The sequence below is a fragment of the Nannospalax galili genome, unplaced genomic scaffold (assembly GCF_000622305.1).
Source record: "Nannospalax galili isolate Female #2095 unplaced genomic scaffold, S.galili_v1.0 scaffold155, whole genome shotgun sequence".
Taxonomy (NCBI): domain Eukaryota; kingdom Metazoa; phylum Chordata; class Mammalia; order Rodentia; family Spalacidae; genus Nannospalax; species Nannospalax galili.
In genome coordinates, this window is record NW_008339923.1 from 5,458,729 (window position 1) to 5,484,075 (window position 25,347).

Sequence of the window (25,347 nt, forward strand, 5' to 3'; positions counted from 1 at the left end):
TTCCTAGTCAAACAATTCTACTGAGCTCACCCTGACAAGAATAAGACATTATTTCAACTAGAATTTCTAACAAGTGCTTAACTGATGTCAGAACTGACTGGAAGGTGCATTTCTACTCAGTGCTCTTTGGTATTTCCAAAGGTTCTTCATGAATCTGTATTAATAAATAATTTAAAATGGGAAAACTGTATGGCACACACATATATTACATTAATGTGTGCTCATGGGAATGGTATAACATAAATATGCATGTATTACATCAGCAAATCCCACAGGGCTGGAGGGATAGCACAGCCGTTAAAGGCTAAGGCTAACATTAGCAAATCCTAGTAACAGTAAAATTAGTAACATTAGCAAAATTAGTAACACTAGCGGCTATTACTACCCCTTTGAAACCATGCAAAATCAAGCTTGCTGATGTTCCTTCACAGGACATGGAGGTGACCCTCATCTGAGACTGTAGCCCCTCACTCCCTTCTGTGCCTCACAGCCACCTGTACTAGGATGCATGTGGTCTTGGGAGGTTCTAGGACACACAGGAAGTGGAAGACTAGCTGAAGGGGGACTCAAGTCATGCAGTATTGGGAACCCATTACCCATGCTTGAGGGGGGGACCTTTCAATGCTGGAACTGTCTTAGGTGACCAAGTCTCCAGTCTCGCATAATTAACTTCTTACCAGTGTTGTTTTTTTAATTAATTGATTAATTAATTAATTAATTTGTGTGTGTGGGGGTCTATAGCCCCAGTTGGCCTGAAATTCGATATATAGACCTGGCTGGCCTTGATCTCAGAGATCCACCTGCCTCTGCCTCCTGAGTGCTGGGATTAAAGGTGTGAGGCACCATGTCCAACTCACCTGCGCTTCTGTAAGGAAACCCAATATACTTACTGGCTCACTGAGCTAAGTGTGGGTGGGAATTGATTCTTTAGTTTGCTGGTGCCCTTTCTGGAGTGAATGGACATTAATTCACATTTCCCCAGGAAAAGTCATACAACAAACCTAAGTAATATCAAAGCCATAGAAATATACAAACACAGGGGGCTCAGTGCCCAGTAAAGATTCTTACGGTGCCATTTGAAGCCAGGTAAAGAAGAAGCCCATTGGGTGAGAAGGTGCTGAAGAGCATTATTATCTGAGTCACAGTGGCCCGGAGTGTCTTCTCCACAACAGAGTATCCACTTCCGTCGAAGTGGAAAGAAGCGTCTTCATTTTGGGAGCTGTAAAGCAGAAGACATGAAATATTATCTACTCTCAGTGGGGCAGAGGGAGCAAAGGATACGTTTACTGAGCTGTCCGGGCCCAAATCAGGTAGAACTTTATTCCCATCATTTGGTAAAAAGTGCAAAGTCTAGGACAGACTGAACACCCATAATCCCAAATTTGAAATCTGAAACATTGATGGATATGATGGTACAAAGGAATACACATGACATGACACACGAAAAGCTCTTAGGAAGATGCCTTGGTCAATGTGTTGATCAATACTGTATAAAAATGGCCAGCAGATCGCCAGGCATGGTAACACACATCCTAATCTCAGCACTTGGGAGGCAGAGGGAGGTGGATCTCTGAGTTTAAGGTCCGCACTATCTACATAGTGAGATCCAAGCCAGCCAGAATTGTGTACTGGGACTCTGTCTCAAAAAAAAAAAAAAAAGAAAAAAGAAAAAAAAAAAAAAAAAAAAAAAAGAAAAAAAAAAAAAAAAAAAAAAAAAAAAAAGAAGAAAAGAAGAAGAAAAAAAAGAATGGCCAGATTTGTTCAATGTAACTCCTAGGTTGTCTGAGTCCATTAGTCCATGCAGTCCTATAGCCAGCTGGTGGCCAGACTGCAGAAGTAAAGCCAGGCCCTGAACTAATGCAGAGGACAGAGGTCTCCTGAGCGCTCCTCCTCAGCCTTTGCTCCAAGGTCAGAGGTGGAACTCTGGTGGGAGGGCAGTTGTCGTGGGGCACAAAGCCAGAGTCTACAAACTCCTAGGTTGTCTGAGTCCATTAGTCCATGCAGTCCTATAGCCAGCTGGTGGCCAGACTGCAGAAGTAAAGCCAGGCCCTGAACTAATGCAGAGGACAGAGGTCTCCTGAGCGCTCCTCCTCAGCCTTTGCTCCAAGGTCAGAGGTGGAACTCTGGTGGGAGGGCAGTTGTCGTGGGGCACAAAGCCAGAGTCTACATGGAGAATGGACTTCCAGATGCCAGAAAAGGAGAAGAGCCAGCCCTGGTCATTGAACTGGCTGAAGTGGAGAGCCAGAGCCCAGCGCTGGGCTCTTTTCATGCAAGGCTTACTAAATTACTGGGAAGACTTCACTGCTGGTGCACAGCATAGTTAAAAAGCGCGGTTTGGAGAGCCTGGACAAAGAGAAATTTGGTAGATGACCTGGGCCAGAAGTCCGAGGCATTTATACTCCAAATCCTGTGTTCTTTTTAGTCTAAGGTTGCAGTGACCAGGATTCTATTCCTAACTTTTTTTAAATTTTGGTCTTTTTGAGACAGGGTCTCCCTGTAGCCCTAGCTCTCCTTGAGCTCACTATGTAGACCAGGCTGGCCTCGAACTCACAAGGATCCACCTGCCTCCGCCTCCCAAGTGCTGGGATTAAAGGTGTGTGCCACCACGCCCGGCTTCTATTCATAACTTTTTAAGTAAACTAACAGAAGATATGGTCAGACTAATCTTCCAAATCCTAGCCAGAGTAACTCCATCTTGCAGCAAGCTGCCATTTAGCTATCCTGTATGCCACACTGCAGCAAAACAAGCTATCCTTCCCGCAGTCAGACAGTGTCTGCCAGAGTCTTGAGGAATCCCTCACAGGAAGAGGATGAGGACTGAGAGCGCATAAGCACATGGCTTTCCTCCAGTCTGGCTCTGTCTGTGCCTCATGTGTCTGAGCCTGTAGTTACCAGCACTGCCTTAACACCAGGAAGCTCTGAACCCAGGTTCTTGACAATTCTTCTGTAGACCTAGAGCCATATAAAACTGGAGCTTGGAGATGTGGGGGAGGTTGATGGTCTCAAGTAAACGCAACTGCCATTCACAGCTCCCAAAATAACCCTCAATAAACTCATTGTATTCCTCAAGATGAACTTGAAGAATGAGTCTTTGGGCTGTGGGTGCTGTTCAGTCTAGGGGCAGTTGTTAATTTTACATTACATTCCCCTTAAAAAGTCAGTGGCAAGAGGGAAAAGTCATAAATAAGGAGTTTTCAACTACAAATTCCCAGCTGAGCTATGTGAGAAAGCAGACCCGAAGTGAAAACATGAAAACCTGACCAGAAGTTTCTAACTGTAACACCAGCTGCTTCCAACTCACCCTGTCAGGACTTGCAGGGAACTGCAGTATCTATTTACACAGAACGGCCTTTCCATACAAGTCATATCAATTATCACATTCCACCAAAGGTAAAAGGCAATCGAGTGTCTTAATTATTGAAGTGCCAGGACATGACAGGTCTTCCACACTTTAGGGGAAGCAGTCATTCTGTTACAACGAGGGGGAGCTGAGCTCAGTGAGATTATGTTATTAAATTTCTTCTAGTATATGAATATGTGCAAAAAAGATGAATCTCCACTTCCAAATGCACTTTATTTCCAGTTTTACAGGATTTGGTTAGAATTGACTACACATTCCCTTTCTCTCTCTCTCTCTCTCTCTCATTCTTGGAGGGATTTTTCAGAATCAAAATGTATACAGTGTTTTATCCAGGACTTAACTGTGGATCTTCAAAACAGAAAGTTGTTTGAGGTATCTGAGGTTTCTAGATTTTATGATCTATGATCAGACTGTGTATTTCAAGCAAGTAAAAAGAATACTTTCTTCTAAAGATGAAAAGTAACACTCATGCCCTTATTATAGAAAATAATCTATAACACATCCTTCACAGTAGGATGCATAATACCATAAACTCGACCCATCTTTGATGGGCATGTCCACTCATTGAGGAGTTCTCAGATGTTAACAGAATAAGGTATTAAAACCCAAGGTTACGTTACCTTCCAAAGCAGCCATTGCATCTCCCCTCTCTTTCAATATAATTCCACAGGCCAATTGATTTGCCATTCAAGAAGGCCTCTCCCATGCAGCCTTTAAAATGAGTAACCTTCACAGCGGGAGATTTCTAATGCAAACAATAAAAACAAACATACAATGCACACATAGTTGACACAGAGGAATGCCCTGGGAGCTCAAATCTAACAAATACAAGTTTCAAGAGAACAACATTGGGAAAAATAGCCAGTTTGTAATGACTGGATTTCCTTCTGATCAGGGATGGATAGCTGTTTTCAGTGGGCATGAATTAAGACAAATCCCATATGTGTAACCCAGGCTGGCCTCAGACTCTCAATTCTCTTGCGTCAGCCTTCAAAGCACAGGGATTACATGTGTGCAGAACAGGACTGGGCTTTGGACAATATCCTAAAGCTCATGACAGTTGTTGGGGTCACTGGGAAGAAATCTTTACAGGTGAGTCATCGAATTAGAAATGTGGTTGGTCATGGAGGCCTAGCTGGGATGCTGATCTTCCTCTCACCTCAGAACGCTGACTCCAGCTCAGTTCCACGTCATTTGGTGAGAGAATCATTGATTCAATAAAACAATTGAATCATTGATTCAATGTGATGCACTCTTTCACTAAATATTAATTAGCATGCTTACCACTAGGGTTAGAATAGAGATAAAGGTACTCTACAGAAATCAATATAGAATGCTTTAATTTCCTATTCTGTCACTGGTAAAAATCCATTTGGTGAAGTACACTGTTGGTTTCTCCTGCATTTATTGTAATAAATAATCACAGTCCTTTGCCCTGCATAACCAGCCCCTTCACCATCCTACTGCCACAGTGAACACCAGCAAAAGCAGAGGTGAGGGTGTAATTTACAATTTGATTTGATCATTTCATATACAAGTGAAGTCAGTCTATGGTTGCTGTTTAGATGAACTTTCAGAAAGTTACCTTGATTTGACCTCCGAGTCCTCCAACAAATATTAAAGTTGAATTGTTTATATCGAGAACATTCGCTGTCCCAGGGGATTTGCTTGTTCCTGCTGGCAGCTTCTCAGCTGAACTGATTTCCTGTATGCTCAGTGATCCCATGTTTCCAAACCTTGGGTAAGAAAGGATTGCAAGTGGAGCTTTCTATTTCTGTGTTACATGTCATCCCATGACACCTTTCTCTTCCCTACAGAGTACCACCTGTTTCTTGTGCCCCTTTGCAGCCTCTGTCTGTGTCTGTTTCCAGTCTTGCCCATTCTACCTCTACCTTATGCTTTCCCAAATCATACTGACTAGTTCCTGTAGCTACAACTGGCCTGGAACTTGATATGTAGACCAGGCTGGCCTCAATCGCACAGAGATCTGCCTCCTGAGTGAGTTCCGGGATTAAAGACATATGCCACCATGCCAGCTCATTATAATATTTTTATAGATAATATTGAAAAATATTACCAACAATACCATCAACTACAAACCATAATACTGCAGAAATTGAAAAGAAAAATATACCTAAATTGTTCAAATGAAGGTGCTTCTGGGGAAGAGGCTTTGAAAGAAGAATTTGGCTTTATGTCTGAACTTTAAGGAAATACATTCCCTGCCTGCTTGTATCTTCTTCTGTCTTCCTCTACCTGGATTCCTACAGGAAGCCTTTGACAAACTCTCTTCTTTGGAAAGAAACATTTGCCTGGTTGGTCATCCTGGACTTGGACTTGCTAAAAATATTATAAAAATAATCTGAACTATTAATGTTTTTCTTCTTTCTATCCTTGATTTTGGTAACAAAGATTATTCTGTAATAAAAGCCCCCTCATTCTTATTATTAATATAAATCCAGTATTCTTTGCTTAAAATTCATCTTTCTAGAAGACTCAGAAGGCCTGTTAATTATATGATGTTCCAAGCATGTTATAAGGCACAGTCCAAAGAAGATGCTCCAAGGACATTCTCTGCTACCTGGTTATGTGGATGCTGTGCCATCTGTTGTCATCAATGGAGACATCTGGGAATTCCAAACGTGTGGACCCTGAGCCCAGGTCCCAGAGAAAGGCCACTTTCCCGCGTCGCATCTCCACTGCAAGGAAATCAGACTGGGCAGGGGGGCAGTAAATGAGTGGAAATGAGTTTATATTCTGCTATTTACATGATCCTAAAATAGTTTAAAGTTCTTTCAGCATTTTCTCTGTATCTAAAAATAATGCAAAACTTGAATGGCTATACTCTCTTGTCTATAAATACCTACATCCCTGGGGCTGGAGCATGAGTCAGAGTCCTGGGGACACTGGCTAATTGGACATTTGTGCTTCTGCTGAGCAGGCCCTCTATAATACCACCCATGGATTCCCAGGAACATTCAAAGGTGCCGTCAGCAAGTCACAAGGAAGGATAAAGCAAGGCACTGGCTTGTTTCTGGGTCTCAGAAGGCACTAAAGGCTGTGAAATATGAGTAAGACAAGAGCCATGAAACCCCTTGTCACAGCTCTGTATTTGCCTCTTATTAACATTCTTCTTCCAACATTCCCAAGGGCTTGAACCCTCTCCCCACTAGTGGAGCTGAAGGATCAGTGGTCTTTTGTAGGAAACTTAACCTCTGGGAACTAAAGGAATCTCCTTGGAAAGAAGAGTCTAGGCGATACCTGGCAACCCTGATAATCACCTTGGGGTTCACAAAGGCATTACATGGAGTTCTGTTCCCAAGGTATACAAATGAGATGGCAGAGGAAGACACTGATCAAGAATGTCACTTTCCTTCCCACAGGTCTTCAATGTGTGTGTGTGTGTGTGTGTGTGTGTGTGTGTGTGTGTGTATATATATATATAGGTACACATGTAGGCATGTGCATGTGGAACTAGAGGACTACCTCCAGTATCATTCCTAACTGATGTTCACGTTTTTTTTTTCTTGAGACAGGGTCTCTCACTGGCTGGGAAGCAAATTAGGCCTGATTGGCTGGTCAAGAAGCCCCAAAAGATCTACTTATCTTCACCTCCCCAGCTCTGAATTGCAAATGCATGATGCCATGCCCAGCTTTGGTTTACATGGGTCCTGGGGACTCAGGTTTCCATGCCTACAAGGGAAGCAATTTACCCACTGACCTATCTGCCCAGCCCCTGGGCATTCACTTGTGCTGGCTATTTTTAATTTGACATTACCACTGTAGCAAAGGTTCTTTCTGGTAGGTTATCCTTTCCAGGAAGACCTTATTTCTTTTCTCATGAACAAAGTGTCCACAGAGGAAATCGCTGTGCTCATGAACATTCATGGTCCCTGACTTACGCTAGTGCTGCTGCCAAGGTAGAAGAGAAGGTTGTCAGGCTCTTGTGTCTTAACATTCAGAGTTAACGTGTTGTAGTTGGTGGATGAAATCTGCGGCTGGTAGGCACGGATGCAGTCTCTGTTTGCAGCCACGGCAACCTTAATCTGTGGGGAAAACAAAAGCGTCCCATCACTTGGTGACACACGGTGTCAGCTCTCTAACACATCAGGGATGGGATTCCACTTTTCAGTGTGAACCCAGCTTCCTCACTTCATAATTCACAAGCTTTGGGCTTCATGAAGTGAGAAATCAGACCAAGATGAAAATTATTTTACTTGGCGAACTGCTGAAATATGAGAAAGTCTTTTAAATTAGGTTTTGTTTGGTTTCATTTGTTTGTTTAGAGACAAGGTCTCACCATGTAGACCAGGCTGAATTCAAACTCATGACCCTCCTGCCCCAGCCTCCAGAGAACTGGGGCTATAGGTGTGTCACCATGCAGAACTTAGTGTTTTTAAAGATTTACTTTTTAATTATGTGTACATGTGTGTCTGTCTGTGTGGGTATGTGCGTGTGAATGTAAGTGCCTCTAGATGCCAGAAGAGACTGTTGGATCCCCTGAAACTAGAGTAACAGGTGGTTGAGAGCCACCCAATGTAGGTGCTGGGATCCTAACTCCAGTCCTTTGAAAGAGCAATAAATGTTCTTAATCACTGAGCAATCGCTCCAGCCCCTTAAATTAGTTTTAATGGGATAGTTTATATAAGAAACTGTCTCACTCACATAAAATTTAATTCCTTAAAGACAAGGACTTTATCAGATTGGACTCTTACTACCTGGCCCACAGACATTTGTTAAATAAATGCAGGAGTCCTATGTTCAATCAGTAAATTTTATAGAGCAAATATTTACTTACTATCTTATTTCCTTGGTTGGTAATTATTTCTGTATATATCCCATATTAATCTCAACTATTCTAAATTTGTATTGACCATGAACTAGGCCTTGAGCTTACATTTATTTGGAGATTGCTAAAAAAACCGATGGAAGCCAGAACTCATATAAGCCCACATCCTTTTCTAGAAGTGAAGACCCTTGGAGAGCCCAGAGCTCCTTCATCTTCCCTAGAAAGCTTCAGAAAGACTAAGATAAGACCAGAGGTCACATTCTTCCTCTCTAGGTCTAGCAGCATGGCAACGACACAGTCCCTCCAGTCTCGTCATCGGCCTGCAAGACTGCTCTTCAGAGAGCAGCCAGTGATGAGGACCGCAGATGGCTACCACAGTTTCCCCAGTTTGAACTTCTCCGGGTGCCAGTGCGTCATGCATTCAGTGGAGTGGACTTGAACAGCTTCTGTATGTACTGTATACAAATTGTTTTCTCAGAGTCCTACGCAAACTACACAAACATTTTAGAGAGTACTTGCATTATTAAAATGAAGAAACAGCACAGCATGTAACAGCGAAACTCACAGTGATGCCACCACTTAGACTTCGTTCCATGAAAGCTAAGTTATGAAGTCAGAAATCAAATTTAAATCCCTGCAAAGTAAGGAGAGTCCTTCCCTTGGAATTTTTAAAAAACTGTATTATTCTTATTCTATTTTATGTGTATTAGTGTATTGCCTCCATGTATGTAAATACACCTATGTCATGCAGTGCTCATGGAAGTCAGAAGAGGGCATCAGATCCCCTGGAATTGGAGTTAAAGATGGCTGTCAGCCACCATGTGGGTGCTGGGAACTGAACCCCGGTCCTCTGCAAGAGCAGTCAGTGCTCTTAATTGCTGAGGCATCTCTCCAACCCCACCCCTACACCCTTTGGAATCTTCTGAAACATATTCACTATAAGCAGAATTTAAAGAAAAACTGCTAATTACTGGTTTTAAATGGACTGAGGTAAGTCTAGGAGGAGATGAGATTATTGAGATCTGGGCCTATATAAGTTGTAGTGGAGCTGGTGTGAGCACCAGGCCCACCAAATGCGTCAGGTCATGACATGAGCAAGCACCCCAGCTTTGGGATGGGGTATTAACCGAATCCCAAGCCCATCTCACCGAAGCTGCTTGTTTCCGGGCCCGGCTAATCAGCAGCTTAATTTCTGACAAGTTTCTGCTTAGGTTTTCTTCTAATGTCTTCAAAGGTTTCAGTCGATCAAATAAAAGGTTGGCTTGTGTTTCCATGTCTTTAACTTTTCTTCCAGCCAACAGAGCTGAAGAAGACAGGAAGGCAAACGGTACCAGGAGAACCAGGAGGAGGAAAAGAGGAGAAAGAAATGGGTCATTATTAAGACACCAAATAAAACAGAATCACCTAATAATCAAACCCTTCAGCATTTGAGAACATATAAAACTCTCTGGCAACTTGTGTTCCCTGGGCCCCTCTCTCCACAAACAAATCCAGATGCATTTTCATTTTGTACCCTGTGCACCCTGCTGTCTCCCAATCTGCAGGGTGCAGACTTTTAGTACTGGAAGAAAGACCACTGATGTACTTGTCATTGTGGAGTTATGCAGAAGTTCGTTTGTCTCTTGTAATGTGGCATTCACTCTGGACAGGCCTGCTGATGTGTCCAGGACCCTCTGGCTCATCCGCAGGACGTTCTTCAGTGTCCGTATCGCACTCTCATTGGCTGATGAGGCCCGCTCTTTGGCTTTCCTTCCCTTCTCTCTCACATCTGAAATAAAGGCATGGGCAAGCCCTACTGAAGACACTGTAATTTTACACAGATACATGTTAAAGCAGCTATTTTGCTTGCTCTTCACAGAAAATACAGAGGCTGTGTACCATATGTTCTATCACCTTAATAAAGTCAAATGGGATGATTTGGAAGGTTAATTCTGTATGATTTCAATATATATTGTGGTCACCAAACTAATGGCTAGTGGCTATGAATTCAGCATGTTTTCAGATGAAGTAAACTACTTTTTGACATTTATTTATTTTGTATAAATATTTGCACACATAGGCACTATGGTACATATGTAGAGGTCAAAGGACAACTTTCAGGCTTTGGTTCTTTCCTTCAACCATGTGGGTTTCACAGAACTCAAGTCATCAGGCTTTGCAGCAGATGCCCTTCCCACAGAGCATCTCACTGGCCCTGAACTTCTTTACTTGACCCTTTTCTGCATGCCCTTCTCATCTTCACAAAACAGATTCCCGGGGCTGGAGAAATGTTTCAGCTGTTAAGAACACTGGTTGCTCTTACAGAGGACCCAGGTTTGATTCCCAGCACCCACATGGTGGCTAACAACCATCTGTAACTCCAATACCCTCTTCTGGCCTCAACAGGGTGCACTTACATATATGCAGGCAATGCAATGATACACATAAAATAAAAATAATAAATAAAATATTAAAAAACCACATTCCTCATCTACATCATTTCATATCTGGATAAGAAGGTTCTAGAACTTAAGTTGGTGGTTAAGAGGGAACTGGCCTAGACTGGACAAAGCGGTATTTACTTGTATGTAGAAATGATGGGAACACAGTGAGCACACAGCCAGGAAGACAAAGAGGAATTTATTATTCAAGATATCTGAGTGAGGATGTTTCCATGGCAATGAAAACATTGCAATCCATTTTAAAATGTGTAATTGCACAGATCAAAGCATTAATTCTAGAAGAAGCTGCACAAACATATTGGAATCAAGCCTGGCATGGTGGTACATGCCTGTCATTCTAGCACTGGGTAGCACAGACAGTATGATCATGGGTTTGAGGCCAGTCAAGGTGTGTGATGACACCCTGGATAAAAATAATGAAAAACTATATAGGTACTCTTCACTGCTCTTTCAACTTTTCTGTAAATATGAATTTGTTCCCAATAAAAAGTTAAGTATTTCATCAAAATATATTAAGGACAATATATTTCACTGGGGAAAAAAACAGAAAAGGAAAAGTAAATTTCTAGATGAGAAAATATCCTACTGACTGATAAAAAGGAAGCCCAATGTGTCCACCCAGAACCCTGCTTCCCTTGGTAAGTTTCTTGCTTACAAGGGAGCTGAGCAGACAGGACTCTGGAGCACCTCAAGTATAAAGTGAGACTTAGAACAGGAAGTCTGAGATAATATACAGAGGGCACTTCAGCACAATTCACTTGTTATGACTCAAGAACTTATTTAAAATGTTAATGAACATTTTACAAGCCATCAATATTAAGTGATCAACAGGCCTATTTTACAATGCTTTACTGCCTTAGGGAGGAAGAACACCAAGCAGAAAAATTGCCATGTTTATAATGAAACTGGCATTCTCTCCAAAGGCAGGTAAAGCACATTCCACTTTCTGACTCCTTGATCTCTTTGAACGGTCCTTCTCTAAGTGATGTCAAGCCCTCTGAAAGCAACCAATTAAGATTACAGTCTAAGTCTCTTGAGTGAAATTGTAGCATTTTCATGCTGTTACTGTAAAAAGTTCTGAGACCTTCACTTCTAATTCACATTCCTTTGCAAGTTGAAACAAGCAATCTTGGCTTGTTTTGAGCCAGAGCTCCTACTGAGACACAGGCAGGACTTCCTCATGCTCCTGTGTAATGCTTTTATAATAAGAACTCACTAATCAGACCGAGAAACTCTTTTCTACTGACCTTCAGGAATTGTTCTAATTATCAAGAGGGAGTCATTGGTCTGCTGAGTAATGTTATCCACATTCTCTTGAAATCTCCTTGTCAAATTATTCAACTCATTCAGCTTCAATGTAATACCTATGTAAAGGGAAAAAAGGTTCCATTTTAGGTTAGCCTGCTAAAATGTTGCCTAGGCAACAGCGTTGTCAATTCCCAACCATCCACAGAATCAACAGTTTTCTACAGACACAATGCTGAAAGTTCCTCCAGCAAGACTTACCACTATTTATTATTATGGACATTAGGATGGGTTTTGGCTTGCTTTATATATTTTTTTCTACATTGCTACTGTCTTTTCCACTATACAACTTCTTGAATTTCATGCCTGATTTTATTAAAGCTCAAAGTTGAAGACATTTTTAACCTGCGCTCTAGACTTTTCTACTCATACCTGGAACTTGACCACCTTTCTCCCCTAGGCTAGCAAACCCTGAATGTGGGCCCCTCTCTCAGAACCTTCTTCATAGTCCCCAACCTGCCATTAAACCACCAAACTTAGACTCATCTCAATGCCTTTTTAACTTCTATTCCTGCTATTCAAACTAGTTTTTGTCCAGAATACAAAACCACATTTAGGATTTTGAACATGTGGTTAAAACATGACATTTTAGTTGCCAAGAATTTCACATCTTCACGGTCTACATGTTCCTTTTTTGTGCAAACTGAAGGCAAAGCCCACCAGTATTATGATTGAGTTGGTGATACGCATTGGGAAGTTGGTGATACGCACTGGGACGCTCTAACATGACAATGGAATTTCTGAGCTGTGTCATTCACAGAGAAGCAAAAATGCAGAGTCAAGCCCGGGTTCAGACAGCAATAGGAGCGTCCAGCATTACCCCTGGAAATAGTCTGGTCAACGTGAGAAGCATGCTGTACATTATAAAACATTTCATGCCTGCAAACTTTCTCTTACAAAACAGATTCTTTCCATTTTGTGTTACACTTACTGGATAGCTCTTACATGTGCCAAGCACTTGCTTCAGGAACTCTTACACAGTACAGGTATTTATTGAAAAGATGGTCCATAATTTATGATTTAATCTAGTTATTTTTCAATGATAGCCTAGCACAAGTCTAACACGATACTCATCAAATGAAAGGGACAAAAAGTATCAGACATAACCTATTTCTTTTAGGATCTGGGAAATACAGAAACCAAGGAACGCTGTCTTCAAAAGAAACCCCACACACCCCAGAAGAACTAGAGAGAGCCTGGACTCAAGCAATGAGTGTACAGTCTAATAACTAGGAAGGCTTAATGATAAAGATGCATGCACCTTCAAGCAAGTAATTGCAGTAGAATTAGATTCAAAATCATGTAATGTTCAGATGACAGGAAATTACAATATTAAGGAGAGAAAAAAACAAGGGAAGCTCAAACTGCTCCAGGAAAAAAGTTCTTTAAGGATGTTCAGAGATGTGCTTCCTCTTACTCTGCTCATCCGGCTGCTAACTGACCTTGCTGTTTCCTCCTGATGCCGCTGTTTTCCTTTAGAAATCTGGAACTGCGCTGCAGAACTGCTTTCCCTTGAGAAACTAGGGATTCCGAGATCTGAAAAACAGAACATCTTACACAGGGCGACTACAGGAAGAAAGCAGATTGACCAGAAGAGCCGCCACCCAGCTGCCAAATAACCAGTGAACCACAGAGCTGGAGGGGCAACTCATTATGTCTGAGAAGCGAGAACACCAAGACACTTTTTAGTATAGAAAGAAGGAAGCCAGCTCTTACAAGGCTTCTCACCCTGAGTAAAGAGCGATGTCTTAAGTAGGTATCAGATAGCATTGTCATTTTGTTTGTTTGTTTGTTATTGTTGTAGCCCCAACTGGCCTGGAACTCATTATGTACACCAGGCTGGCCTTGATCTCACAGAGATCTGCCTGCCTCTGCCTTCCAAGTGCTTGGACTAAAGACCTGCGCTACCACGCCTGGAGCATTGTCATTAAAAACAAATATTTTTATTTTATGTATATGAATGTTTTGCCTGTGTGTATGTAAGTATACCACGTGCACGCAATGCCTGTGGAGTTCAGAGAGGGAATCGGATCCCCTGGAACTGCAGTTACAGACTAGGATGAGCCACCATGTGGTTGCTGAGAACCCAACCCTGGTTCTCTGCAAGAGCAGCCAGTGCTTTTTTAGCTGCCGAGCCATCTCTCCAGCCCCAGCATCGCCATTTTTTCCTCAAAAGAAATTGTAAGGGTCTTCCTTATGTCATTAATCTTCATGAAGAAGCATTTATGACTAAAAGATTAGACTGAGCTAAAGACAATGGTATGTGTCTATAGCTCTGGCTACTCAAGAGGCTAAAGCAGAAGGATCATTTGGACCCAGGAAATCAAGTCAACCTATGCATCGTAGTGAGACCCTGTTCCCTTAAAAACATTTAAAAGTAGGCTGGGCGTGGTGGCACATGCCTTTAGTCCCAGCACTCTGGAGGTAGAGGCAGGCAGATCTCTCTGAGTTCAAGGCCAGCCTGGTCTACATAGTGAGTTCCAGGACAGCTGGGGCTACAGGGAGACCCTGTCTCAAAAAAGGCCAAAAAAAAAAAAACCCCAAAAAACAAAAAAAACACAAAAAACATTTAAAAGTAAAGGGTATATAATGTGATGAAAAAAGGCCACAGATGCTACCAGAAAAGAATACAGATGAACATATATGTGAGCCACTGAGTGCAAGCTCAAGCACCTTCCAGAAGAAGCACGGTGTGCAGAAGAGGAGTGGACATGGAAGCCCTGGGCACTGCTTACCAAGCTCGTCCTATTTATGGTGCTCTGAGCATCGGTGGCCAGTTTCTCTGCCTCTTCAATCAGGCTCTGAACGTTGGCGTGGACGTGGGTCACACTGGTTGCATTTAGAGACACATTTCTGACATTTTCAAGGCTGCTATCAAACCAGCACATTTAGAGATACTAGTAAAAAAAAAAAATATCAAATTTGGTGGGGTCATTTTGAAAATTCTAAATGCCCCCTATTCCTGAAAGCCTCTTAGTTTCTGTCTCCCTAAAAAAGGGACAAGGACTAACAACCAGAATGTTCCCCTCTACACACAGACATGATTTCTGAGAAGCAGCAGCTCTCTGGTGTGGCAACACTCAGAACTGCTTTTAATTAACATCAGAAGAACAGGCGATGGCTAGTTCCCTGAGAGAACCATCCCATCAATTTCCACCATCTGTCCTCTACCACCCTTGATCTCTGTTTAGGCCCCCTTCCTGTGTTGGGGCGTCCCTGCATTATTTATAATCTTTCCTGCAACCCGCTTGTTAATTACACACACCCCAAGTCCTGCAGGGATGCTGGGTGTCACCCCTCAGGTGGCACACTCCAATTTGATGAAATTCACTAGAGATTCTGCAGGAGGATCAGATAATAAATCGACTGGCTCAACTTCATTCTAACAAGCGGGCACATCACTTAGGAATTTGTCAACTGGCAACAGTGACATTTCATCAGCTCTGTCTAGATAAGAAATTGTGAGGACTGGTAGGTACAACTTTGCCTGCTGGGAAACTTACTTCATTTTCTCTCCAATGTTACTGAGTTGGGAAATTCCCACCAGAGATATCAGCAGTTACTGTCTGTTACTATTTGATTGGCACAATTTAATGATTTATAAATAAAAATGTTATTTAACTCTATCATACTCAAATTGTTTTTACTACTCTTATACTAAGTAATAAATTTAAAATATATACGGATGGAGTTCAAATAGCTTCTCTTTTAGGAATGATGGAAGAAGAGCTGAGAAGGTGCAAATCTGACTCCATGTTCTGTTATGACTGCAATCATACATGTAGCTGAGAAGGTGCAAATCTGACTCCATGTCCTGTTATGACTGCAATCATACATGTAGCTGAGAAGGTGCAAATCTGACTCCATGTTCTGTTATGACTGCAATCATACATGTAGCTGAGAAGGTGAAAATCAGAAGGTGCAAATCTGACTCCATGTCCTGTTATGACTGCAATCATACATGTAGCTGAGAAGGTGCAAATCTGACTCCATGTCCTGTTATGACTGCAATCATACATGTAGCTGAGAAGGTGCAAATCTGACTCCATGTCCTGTTATGACTGCAATCATACATGTAGCTGAGAAGGTGCAAATCTGACTCCATGTCCTGTTATGACTGCAATCATACATGTAGCTGAGAAGGTGCAAATCTGACTCCATGTCCTGTTATGACTGCAATCATACATGTAGCTGAGAAGGTGCAAATCTGACTCCATGTCCTGTTATGACTGCAATCATACATGTAGCTGAGAAGGTGCAAATCTGACTCCATGTCCTGTTATGACTGCAATCATACATGTAGCTGAGAAGGTGCAAATCTGACTCCATGTCCTGTTATGACTGCAATCATACATGTAGCTGAGAAGGTGCAAATCTGACTCCATGTCCTGTTATGACTGCAATCATACATGTAGCTGAGAAGGTGCAAATCTGACTCCATGTCCTGTTATGACTGCAATCATACATGTAGCTGAGAAGGTGCAAATCTGACTCCATGTCCTGTTATGACTGCAATCATACATGTAGCTGAGAAGGTGCAAATCTGACTCCATGTCCTGTTATGACTGCAATCATACATGTAGCTGAGAAGGTGCAAATCTGACTCCATGTCCTGTTATGACTGCAATCATACATGTAGCTGAGAAGGTGCAAATCTGACTCCATGTCCTGTTATGACTGCAATCATACATGTAGCTGAGAAGGTGCAAATCTGACTCCATGTCCTGTTATGACTGCAATCATACATGTAGCTGAGAAGGTGCAAATCTGACTCCATGTCCTGTTATGACTGCAATCATACATGTAGCTGAGAAGGTGCAAATCTGACTCCATGTCCTGTTATGACTGCAATCATACATGTAGCTGAGAAGGTGCAAATCTGACTCCATGTCCTGTTATGACTGCAATCATACATGTAGCTGAGAAGGTGCAAATCTGACTCCATGTCCTGTTATGACTGCAATCATACATGTAGCTGAGAAGGTGCAAATCTGACTCCATGTCCTGTTATGACTGCAATCATACATGTAGCTGAGAAGGTGCAAATCTGACTCCATGTCCTGTTATGACTGCAATCATACATGTAGCTGAGAAGGTGCAAATCTGACTCCATGTCCTGTTATGACTGCAATCATACATGTAGCTGAGAAGGTGCAAATCTGACTCCATGTCCTGTTATGACTGCAATCATACATGTAGCTGAGAAGGTGCAAATCTGACTCCATGTCCTGTTATGACTGCAATCATACATGTAGCTGAGAAGGTGCAAATCTGACTCCATGTCCTGTTATGACTGCAATCATACATGTAGCTGAGAAGGTGCAAATCTGACTCCATGTCCTGTTATGACTGCAATCATACATGTAGCTGAGAAGGTGCAAATCTGACTCCATGTCCTGTTATGACTGCAATCATACATGTAGCTGAGAAGGTGCAAATCTGACTCCATGTTCTGTTATGACTGCAATCATACATGTAGCTGAGAAGGTGCAAATCTGACTCCATGTCCTGTTATGACTGCAATCATACATGTAGCTGAGAAGGTGCAAATCTGACTCCATGTTCTGTTATGACTGCAATCATACATGTAGCTGAGAAGGTGCAAATCTGACTCCATGTCCTGTTATGACTGCAATCATACATGTAGCTGAGAAGGTGCAAATCTGACTCCATGTTCTGTTATGACTGCAATCATACATGTAGCTGAGAAGGTGCAAATCTGACTCCATGTTCTGTTATGACTGCAATCATACATGTAGGCAGCAGCAGTCGGTTCAGCACATAACTTATGAAACGGTCTAGCAAGACATTTCTAATTGCCTTTGTGGTGTGACCTAATCATTCCTGGTTGTGTTTCTTAATGGGGAGATTCTTTTCCTTTTTACAAAATGCTCTCCTCCTCACAAAAACACACGTTCCCACTGTGCTTGGGCTCTTTTTTTTTTCACCCAACCTTGTAACAGAAATAAAAATAAAAATAAATTCACCAGTTAACACTCCTAAGATTAGCTAGGCCTGGTAGCCTAGACTGGGAAGCTGAGTCAGGAGGATCACAAATTCAAAGCTAGTCTGGGCTACCTGGTAAGTGGGCCAAAGCAACTTAGTGAGACCTTGTTTCAAGATTAAAAAGTTAAGGACTGTGGATATTCTCAGTATTAAAGTGTTTGCTTAGCATGCAAGAGGCCCTTGGTTGCTTCAATTCCCAGTACTACAAAATAGGCATACACACACACACACACACACACACACACACACACACGGAATAAAAATGATTCAGCATGGCAATCAAAATAGCCATCCTCACCCTGATCAGTAGTTCATCAAACATCTCTTGAATTCTGGAAAGCAGACTGCCTTACCTGTTCAGGACACTTGCAAGTCTCTGCAGCTCAGCAGCATGATCCTCAGCTCTGTGGACAAGGTCACGGGCTCTCCGCTTGGACATCTGCATGACCAGGTTGTCTACGTGACGCCTGATTTTAGTAGTCCACAGAAGTAGCTCATCCCGGTGATGTTCCAGATGCTACATGGAGATATTAAAGTTTTGAAATATAAGCATATTTATCTAATAGAAACTGAGATACGATTGTCCACACTTTAACTTACTGTTAGAGTGTCTCGTGCCCCATCTGCCTGAGCACTGGCAGCATCTACCAATCCTCGTCCTTTGGCAATTAGCTTTGAGGTCAAGTTTTGTTCTTCTCGAATGTGTAGGCTTTTATCCTGCAGTAAAAATCACCATTTAAGGATTCATCATAAAAGCCAGCCAGCACCCATCTTTGGCATAGAATGTCACGTGCTCCAGCCTATAGTCAGGCTTGCTGTGTCAGATGCTAAAGATGACGCTGTTTACGCAGGCCTATGTGGGTACCCTTCTAATTGAGAAGGAGCAAGCTACGGAGACAGACACTCACGTTGAATTCTCTCAGGTTGGCCTTGACAATGGGCAACAGGCGGTTGCTCTCCTGAGTCTTAGTCTCCACTTCCCTCAGGAGCGCCTCTGCTGCCTGCAGTTCAGCGCTGCGGTTAGAAAGGAGGCTGCTGGCCACTTCCTTAAATACCTCCAACTTTTCCCGAGGTTTCTGGAACTTTTTCTGGATTTGTGACAACAAATCTTTAGCAGCCCTGATAAATAAAAACAGTTCATATAGTGAGGAAATGGAAATAGAGCTTGTGTCTCTGAAATGATACTGGAAGGGATTTTTATATATCCGTACCCAGTGTCTTCTTCAAACATAAATGGTATACAATAACTTCCCTCCTAAATTTTTGAGGCATGCCTTTGCCATGTTGTGAGGCTGCCCTTGAACACACAATTCTTCTGCATTAGCCTTCTTTGTTGCTGAACTTATGGGTGTGTACCATTGAGCTTGGTGTGGATCCTGACTGCTTAAAACAGAAATTTCCTAACATGTTTTAGTCATTGAATTAAAATAAATCATCTCAAAGAGGCTGGACTCAGAATTTGGAACTACACTATATGTTAATGATGGGAACTGTAATCTTTCACTGTAAAAAGACAAGAAATTGAAACAAGGGACCAATGTATTCATATGATAGAAAAGGGGGGGTTTGTCCAGTTAGGAAATTAATTTTGTAAAAACTTTCAAGTTGCTTAAAACATATGATTTGTACCATTAATAAATATAAGCTTTAGGAAAAAGTTTTTTTTTTTTCCTTTTCTTTATAAATGTTCAGTGATGTGGATGATTCATAGCAATAAAAAAGCTGCATTACTCTTCAATAACTACTTCTTTGCAAAGTTGAATAGAATATGTCATTCCCCCACCCCCACCCCAAATTGTAGCTCTTCACAACCTGTACTGGTTAACTTTTATCAAGTTGACACACTAGGGATGCCTGGAAAGAGGGAACCACAGCTGAGGAATTTCCTCCATCAGATTAGCCTGTGGCCATGTTTGTAAGTCATTTTATTAACTGGTAATTGATGCAAGAGGGTACAGCCCACTGTGGGTGGTGCCATCCCTGGGCATGTGGGCCGGGGTTGTATAAAGGGGGTAACAGAGCCAGTCAGGATAAGCAGGCCAGTAAGAGGCATTCCTCTGTGGTCTCTGCTCCACTTTCTGCCTCCAGGTTCCAGCCTCGAGTTCCTGCCCTGACTTCCCTCAGTGCTAGACTGTGGCCTGGGAGTTGTAAGTTGAGATAAAGTCTTTCCTCACAAAGTTACTTTTGGTCATGGTGTTTATCACACAACAGAGAAGGAAGCTAGAACACAACCCTAGTGTCCTGTGAATCATTAAGCAGATTCCACTAGTAAAGGAGCCTGGACCTGTTCCTCAGCTCTTTCCATCCCTGGAAACTCCATTCAGTCAGTGTAGGAAGACTTGCAGTAAAGAACCAATCTCTGTTTAGTAGCTGCTGTATTTCCAAAATTTCTCTGCTAACAGAACACTTTTCCATAATGAAATTATCTTTTAATAGCCCTGGGGACACCAGAGTAGAAAACAGGAATCACAGCTACAAACACAATCTGTGGTGTGCAGAAGAGGTCACAGGACAACCTGGGATCAGCTGCTCACAGAGAGGCCAGTGGGCAAGGCTGTAAGTATCCCCTAAATGATAAGATAATGGTTCAACTGTGCAAGCAACGTTGTTTACACCGAGCACCTGCTTTCCTTCTGGGGATCTGGCATTTGGATGTGTGCTAGATATGACCAGCTCCCAGTAAAACCCATGGATGTTGAACCTCTAATGACTCCCTCAGGCAGAAATTTCCATCCTCATGCTATATTTTCACTCCTGGGAAACAGGTGCTAGGTGACCCTCCTGCACTTCTTTCTACGGATTCCTTCAGACTCCTCGCATCCCTTTTCTTGGTCTGGCTGTGCATCCTCAAATAATCTTGGCCATAAACTCAAGTATATACTGAATCCTGAGCATCCTAGTGAGTCATAAAGGTGATTGTGGTCTGACATAGGCATGAAAAATGGTTGTTATGTGTGCCAAAGCTGTTTATCCAGACCCAAGGACAAATCACAAATTTTCTAATAATTATAATTAATAATTTGATTGATTCCTAAATAATTCACATATTCTGAAATACTGTAATACAGAAATTATCTATAGAAACTGGACTTTGGAGACTAGCAAATACATTTTGAACTCTTTTTTAAAAAAATAAAAGTGTCTTGGGCTGGAGAGATGGCTCAGCAGTTAAAAGCACTGGCTGTTCTTACAGAGGAACAAGGTTTGGTTCCCAGCACCTACATGAAAGCTAACAACCCTCCATAATTCCAGTTTCAGGGATCCAATGCCCTCTTCTGGCCTCTGTAGGCACCGCGTGGATGCAGTACACATACATACATGCAGGCAAAACAGGCGGATGTCTGTGATATTGAGACCAGTCTGGTCTACATAGTAAATTCCAGGCCAGTTGGGGCGACAGGGAGACCCTGTCTCAAAAATTTTTTTAAAAACAGAAACAAAAATAAAAAAGTCTCTTTCACTTACAGATGAAAGAGAGAACTCTGGAATCAGGTTGGTAACACCAAACAGAAAGAAAAGAGCAGCAGTGGCAGAGCACGCAGTCCCCAAGGACCTGGCCAGCAGGAATTCAGGGAGCAGGGAAGGGAGAAGACTAGCCCTGCTTTCCCTGCTCTGTCTTAATGCATATTCAGAAAATGAACTTCTCACAGTGGGACTAGAAGTTCCCATTGGACAAACAGGCTCTACTGTTCCTCTTGGTGTCCCCAACTTCTGGGACCATGTTTGTACCTAAGGTTTAGTCCTTTCTATTGAGTGAATGAAGGAACTGACCAGGGTGGCTGGAGGAAGGGGAGGCCCCACAGAAAGACTCTGGAGGAGCTCCAGGGCTGCTCGCCTGGGAATTTGAATCCTGACAAGCTCCTAAATAGGCAGGGATTCTGCCCTACCTAGGAAGCAGTGAGAAGTGGTACCAACACTCTCCCTGGCATAGACTCTGTCACCTTCTTATCCTGCCCTTGGACCTCACTGCCTCTAGTCACCCCCATGGCACTTAGTTCACAGTTTTCTCTAGGCCTTTCTAAGCTCTTGTCCTGCCCTTGGACCTCACTGCCTCTAGTCACCCCCATGGCACTTAGTTCACAGTTTTCTCTAGGCCTTTCCAAGATCTAACTAATGTTCTAGTTATTAGATCATTAGACCTTGCTCCAAGTCTTATCCACCTGCAAGCTCACCTTTTAAGTTCCACCTAAGCAAAAGGTCAAAAACTGTGTTCTATGACAAAAGCTGAGATTTACCCCGTGAAGTGTGTTGTTGGAAAGTCTACAGGACATTATAATAACAGACCTGAGGAAATAATCTAGAAATGTCCATTCAAGCACACACTTGTAATCCTAGTACCTCAGAGGCTGAGGCAGGAACATTTTAAATTCTAGGCCAGCTGGACCCTATTTCAAAGGAGGAAAGGGGGGAAGCTGGGGAGAAAAAAAAAATACATCGTATAAATATGTAAATATTTAAAATGTAAACACAGAAATATGGAAAATAGCTTGCATAATTTGTCATTCCCAAGGTAATTTACAATAGCAAAAAGGTACAAATACTTTAAATATGTCACTAGAAACAATAGAGCTTTGGTGATTATCATCTAACTGGTTAAAATAATTCTTAAGATAATCATTAGAACCTAGCAAAAAGGCAACCTGTTGTTATGTCAGGTAATAACTGTGTGAAAAAACAAAGAAAAAGGCCAGAAAGGGAATCTCACGTTTCCAAAGACTATATTTAACAATTCTTTGGGATCTTACATGGTGGTTTACCACAGGGCTTGTATAATGGAGCTCAACTGTTCAGGCACAGACCCTATTGTATAGTACGCCAAGATTATGCTGAATACTGATCACACCGATTATGTTTTCTGTAGAGGGGCCAGGTACCCATTTCCTCATTTACTGGTCAACTGGGTCTCTCTCCTCTCTCACAATGGTCATTTTCAGTGAGCATCCTGTCTCATTTTCTCTCCTTTGCCCCAGCAGCAGGTACCCAGTTCTCAGTGGTGGTACTGTGAATGATGCTCAGGAACTTACTTGAGTTCAAGGATGGCATTTTGGTGTAACTGTGTGAAATTTCTTTTCTTTATAAGTTCCAGCAAAGATGAAATGTTCTGGTGCATCTTTTGAAGGGAAGAAGTGGGTAGCTGGGTATCTTCACCCATGGTCTGGTTCAAAGTTGCCGCCTTTTCAAGGATTTCTACGGAGAAGATTTGTCACTTGTTAAGTCTCTTCGAAGAAGATGGCAGAAAAGTGAAAAAGCATAGAACATTCTTCGGTGAGGACTGTTCTGTTCCTATAGGCTAGGCTGGACCCCCAGGAACCACAGAATCCCCAGTGCACTCTGGATATCCCTTAACACAACCCCCCTGAACTTGGGATTCCTGATTTATTTAATGCCAGTCTTCCCAGCACAACCCTCCTAAGAACCGGCTCTGTGTTCAGCATGCTCACCTCCACATTGCCTGTGTCTGAACAGACATAGCAAGGTCTCAGTAAATATGCCTTGCATGATGAACATTCAACACTTGATAGTAATCTTTTCATTAAACATTTCTTGTACTAATCGTTTTCTTACTTATTCCCCATAAAGTCTGGTTTGCATCATATTCTGTACTTTGTAAGTCTTCACATCCTAAATGATTAGCAAGAATATTTTTGCTGTAGCTATGAAACTGAAAATAGCATGCTAAAAGATGGGTAAGACCCAACTCTGGAGTAACTGAATTACTCTGAAAGGGTGGATGTACTTGGGCACCAGAAAGAAGCCCTAAGTCCTGTCAGCTTCTCGCTTGGGTAAATGATTATGGATATAACATATCAACTTTACTATAATGGGACCTGAGAATTAGGGCCCAAGTGTTAGGAATAATACGATACAGAAAATAAGAACGGAAATGGGCACTGTGTAGTGAGAAAACTCTCAATGAAAGCCCATGGCCTGGACGTTTCAGGATCTCCAGGTTCTGGGATAGTCCAGTGCTTCAGCACACTAGGAAGCCCAGCCCAAGACACACACATCTGTTCACATACTTCACAGGGTAACTGTGACGACTCTTTCTACCAAGTAAACACCAGGTCCCCAAATGAGAGTGTCCACACTACCTTTGATGTTTGTCTGCAGCTGCTCAATGAATGTGGCCAGGGTTTGGCTCTCATTGACGATTCTCTCCATTGCTTTATTTACCTGCTGACTGTTTGCTAACACTCTAGTGAACTGGCAGAACAGTAAGGTCTCAGGTTAGCATGACTTTAAATAACATGAAAGCTTCTGAACTGTACTTACTACCTCTTTTAAGCAACAGAATATATTTAAAACATAAAACTATACATTATCATGTAAACCAAGGCTAATATTTCAGGCTAGAAATTGATTAAATTGTTAATGAAATAACTTACAGGGCTGGAGAGATGGCTCAGCAGTTAAGAGAACTGACTCTTGCAGAGGGCCTGGGTTTGATTCCCAGCACCCACATGGAGGCTAACCATCTGTAACTCCAGTTTCAGGGGATCTGATACCCTCTTCTGACCTCTGCAGGCATTGCACACACGGGGTGCACTTACATACATGCAGGCAAAACACTTATACACATAAAAATAATAAAACAACAAATAAATCATTTACTACACACTCATCATGAGAAAGGAGTATATATTTATAAGCAGTGTCATTGACTATCAAACCACAGATTTGCCTGTGTCCATACTGGGAATGTCCTGTTCACATTAGCACCCAAATGTAGTTCCATGTCACTAATGACAAGGACATGTTCTGAGAAAGGCGTCCTTAAGAGATACTTTGTTGTTGCCCAAATATTACAGTATACTCACATACACCTTGAAGGTATTGTGTACTATATACATAAGTTGTGTGATATGTGTACACACGTATACACATCTAAGATACAGTCTACTGTTCCTAGGGCCATGAAGAATAGTATATGAAATTAAATCAAGCACAAGAGAGGGCGATACAATGCACTGATTGTATATGTGTAAACATATTGAAAACTCTGTGACAAATGATAAATTTGACAATAGGCCTCCGTCGCCACCTTCCAGCGAGGAGATTCTCTGGGGGCTCCCCAAGAACCATTTCGGCTGCCCTGGGAGGCTGGTGGGGAGCTGGTTCTTTCTGTAAAGCATTTACCTCCTTTTGCAGGTTTTCCGTTTGTTCTGCAACACCTTCAAGTTGAATCTCTGCCCGAATCTTTTTGGTATTTTCTCTTAACAAGTATCTCTGAGAAGAACAAAGGAAACAATATCAGTGTTTACTGTATTGCTTTAAAGTGAAGTGTTCCCTTCTTTACAGAGAATCATGTGCTAATTTCACTTTTGTTCACAGCAATTCTATTTTCCTTTATTAGTTACATAAAAGTAAAAGGATTCACAATTACTCATCACTAAGCTTCAATTCACCTTAAAATGCTTACTATGCTAAAATTTTAAAAATGTATT

At 42.1% G+C, this 25,347-nt stretch overlaps 1 protein-coding gene across 3 annotated transcripts in view; it reads right to left on the bottom strand.

The window, feature by feature from the left end:
- Positions 1-25,347, bottom strand: part of Lama1 (laminin subunit alpha 1) — a 150,818-nt gene that overhangs the window by 15,641 nt on the left and 109,830 nt on the right. For 2 of the 3 annotated variants that reach the window (XR_003849788.1, XM_008834653.2), the window contains exons 34-49: positions 25,040-25,129; positions 23,995-24,106; positions 22,927-23,089; positions 18,811-19,021; positions 18,503-18,619; positions 18,256-18,419; positions 14,632-14,767; positions 13,339-13,432; positions 11,839-11,955; positions 9,736-9,918; positions 9,299-9,453; positions 7,264-7,407; positions 5,943-6,076; positions 4,947-5,097; positions 3,982-4,106; positions 1,069-1,219 (exon numbers count right to left, since the gene is read on the bottom strand). Coding sequence is in view for 2 of the 3 variants with exons in the window: in XM_008834653.2 (XP_008832875.1) it covers positions 1,069-1,219; positions 3,982-4,106; positions 4,947-5,097; positions 5,943-6,076; positions 7,264-7,407; positions 9,299-9,453; positions 9,736-9,918; positions 11,839-11,955; positions 13,339-13,432; positions 14,632-14,767; positions 18,256-18,419; positions 18,503-18,619; positions 18,811-19,021; positions 22,927-23,089; positions 23,995-24,106; positions 25,040-25,129 (2,247 nt within the window). In the remaining variant the exon portion in view is untranslated. The remainder of the gene's footprint in view (positions 1-1,068; positions 1,220-3,981; positions 4,107-4,946; positions 5,098-5,942; positions 6,077-7,263; positions 7,408-9,298; positions 9,454-9,735; positions 9,919-11,838; positions 11,956-13,338; positions 13,433-14,631; positions 14,768-18,255; positions 18,420-18,502; positions 18,620-18,810; positions 19,022-22,926; positions 23,090-23,994; positions 24,107-25,039; positions 25,130-25,347) is intronic. The other variant, XM_029564302.1, reaches the window with a different exon arrangement.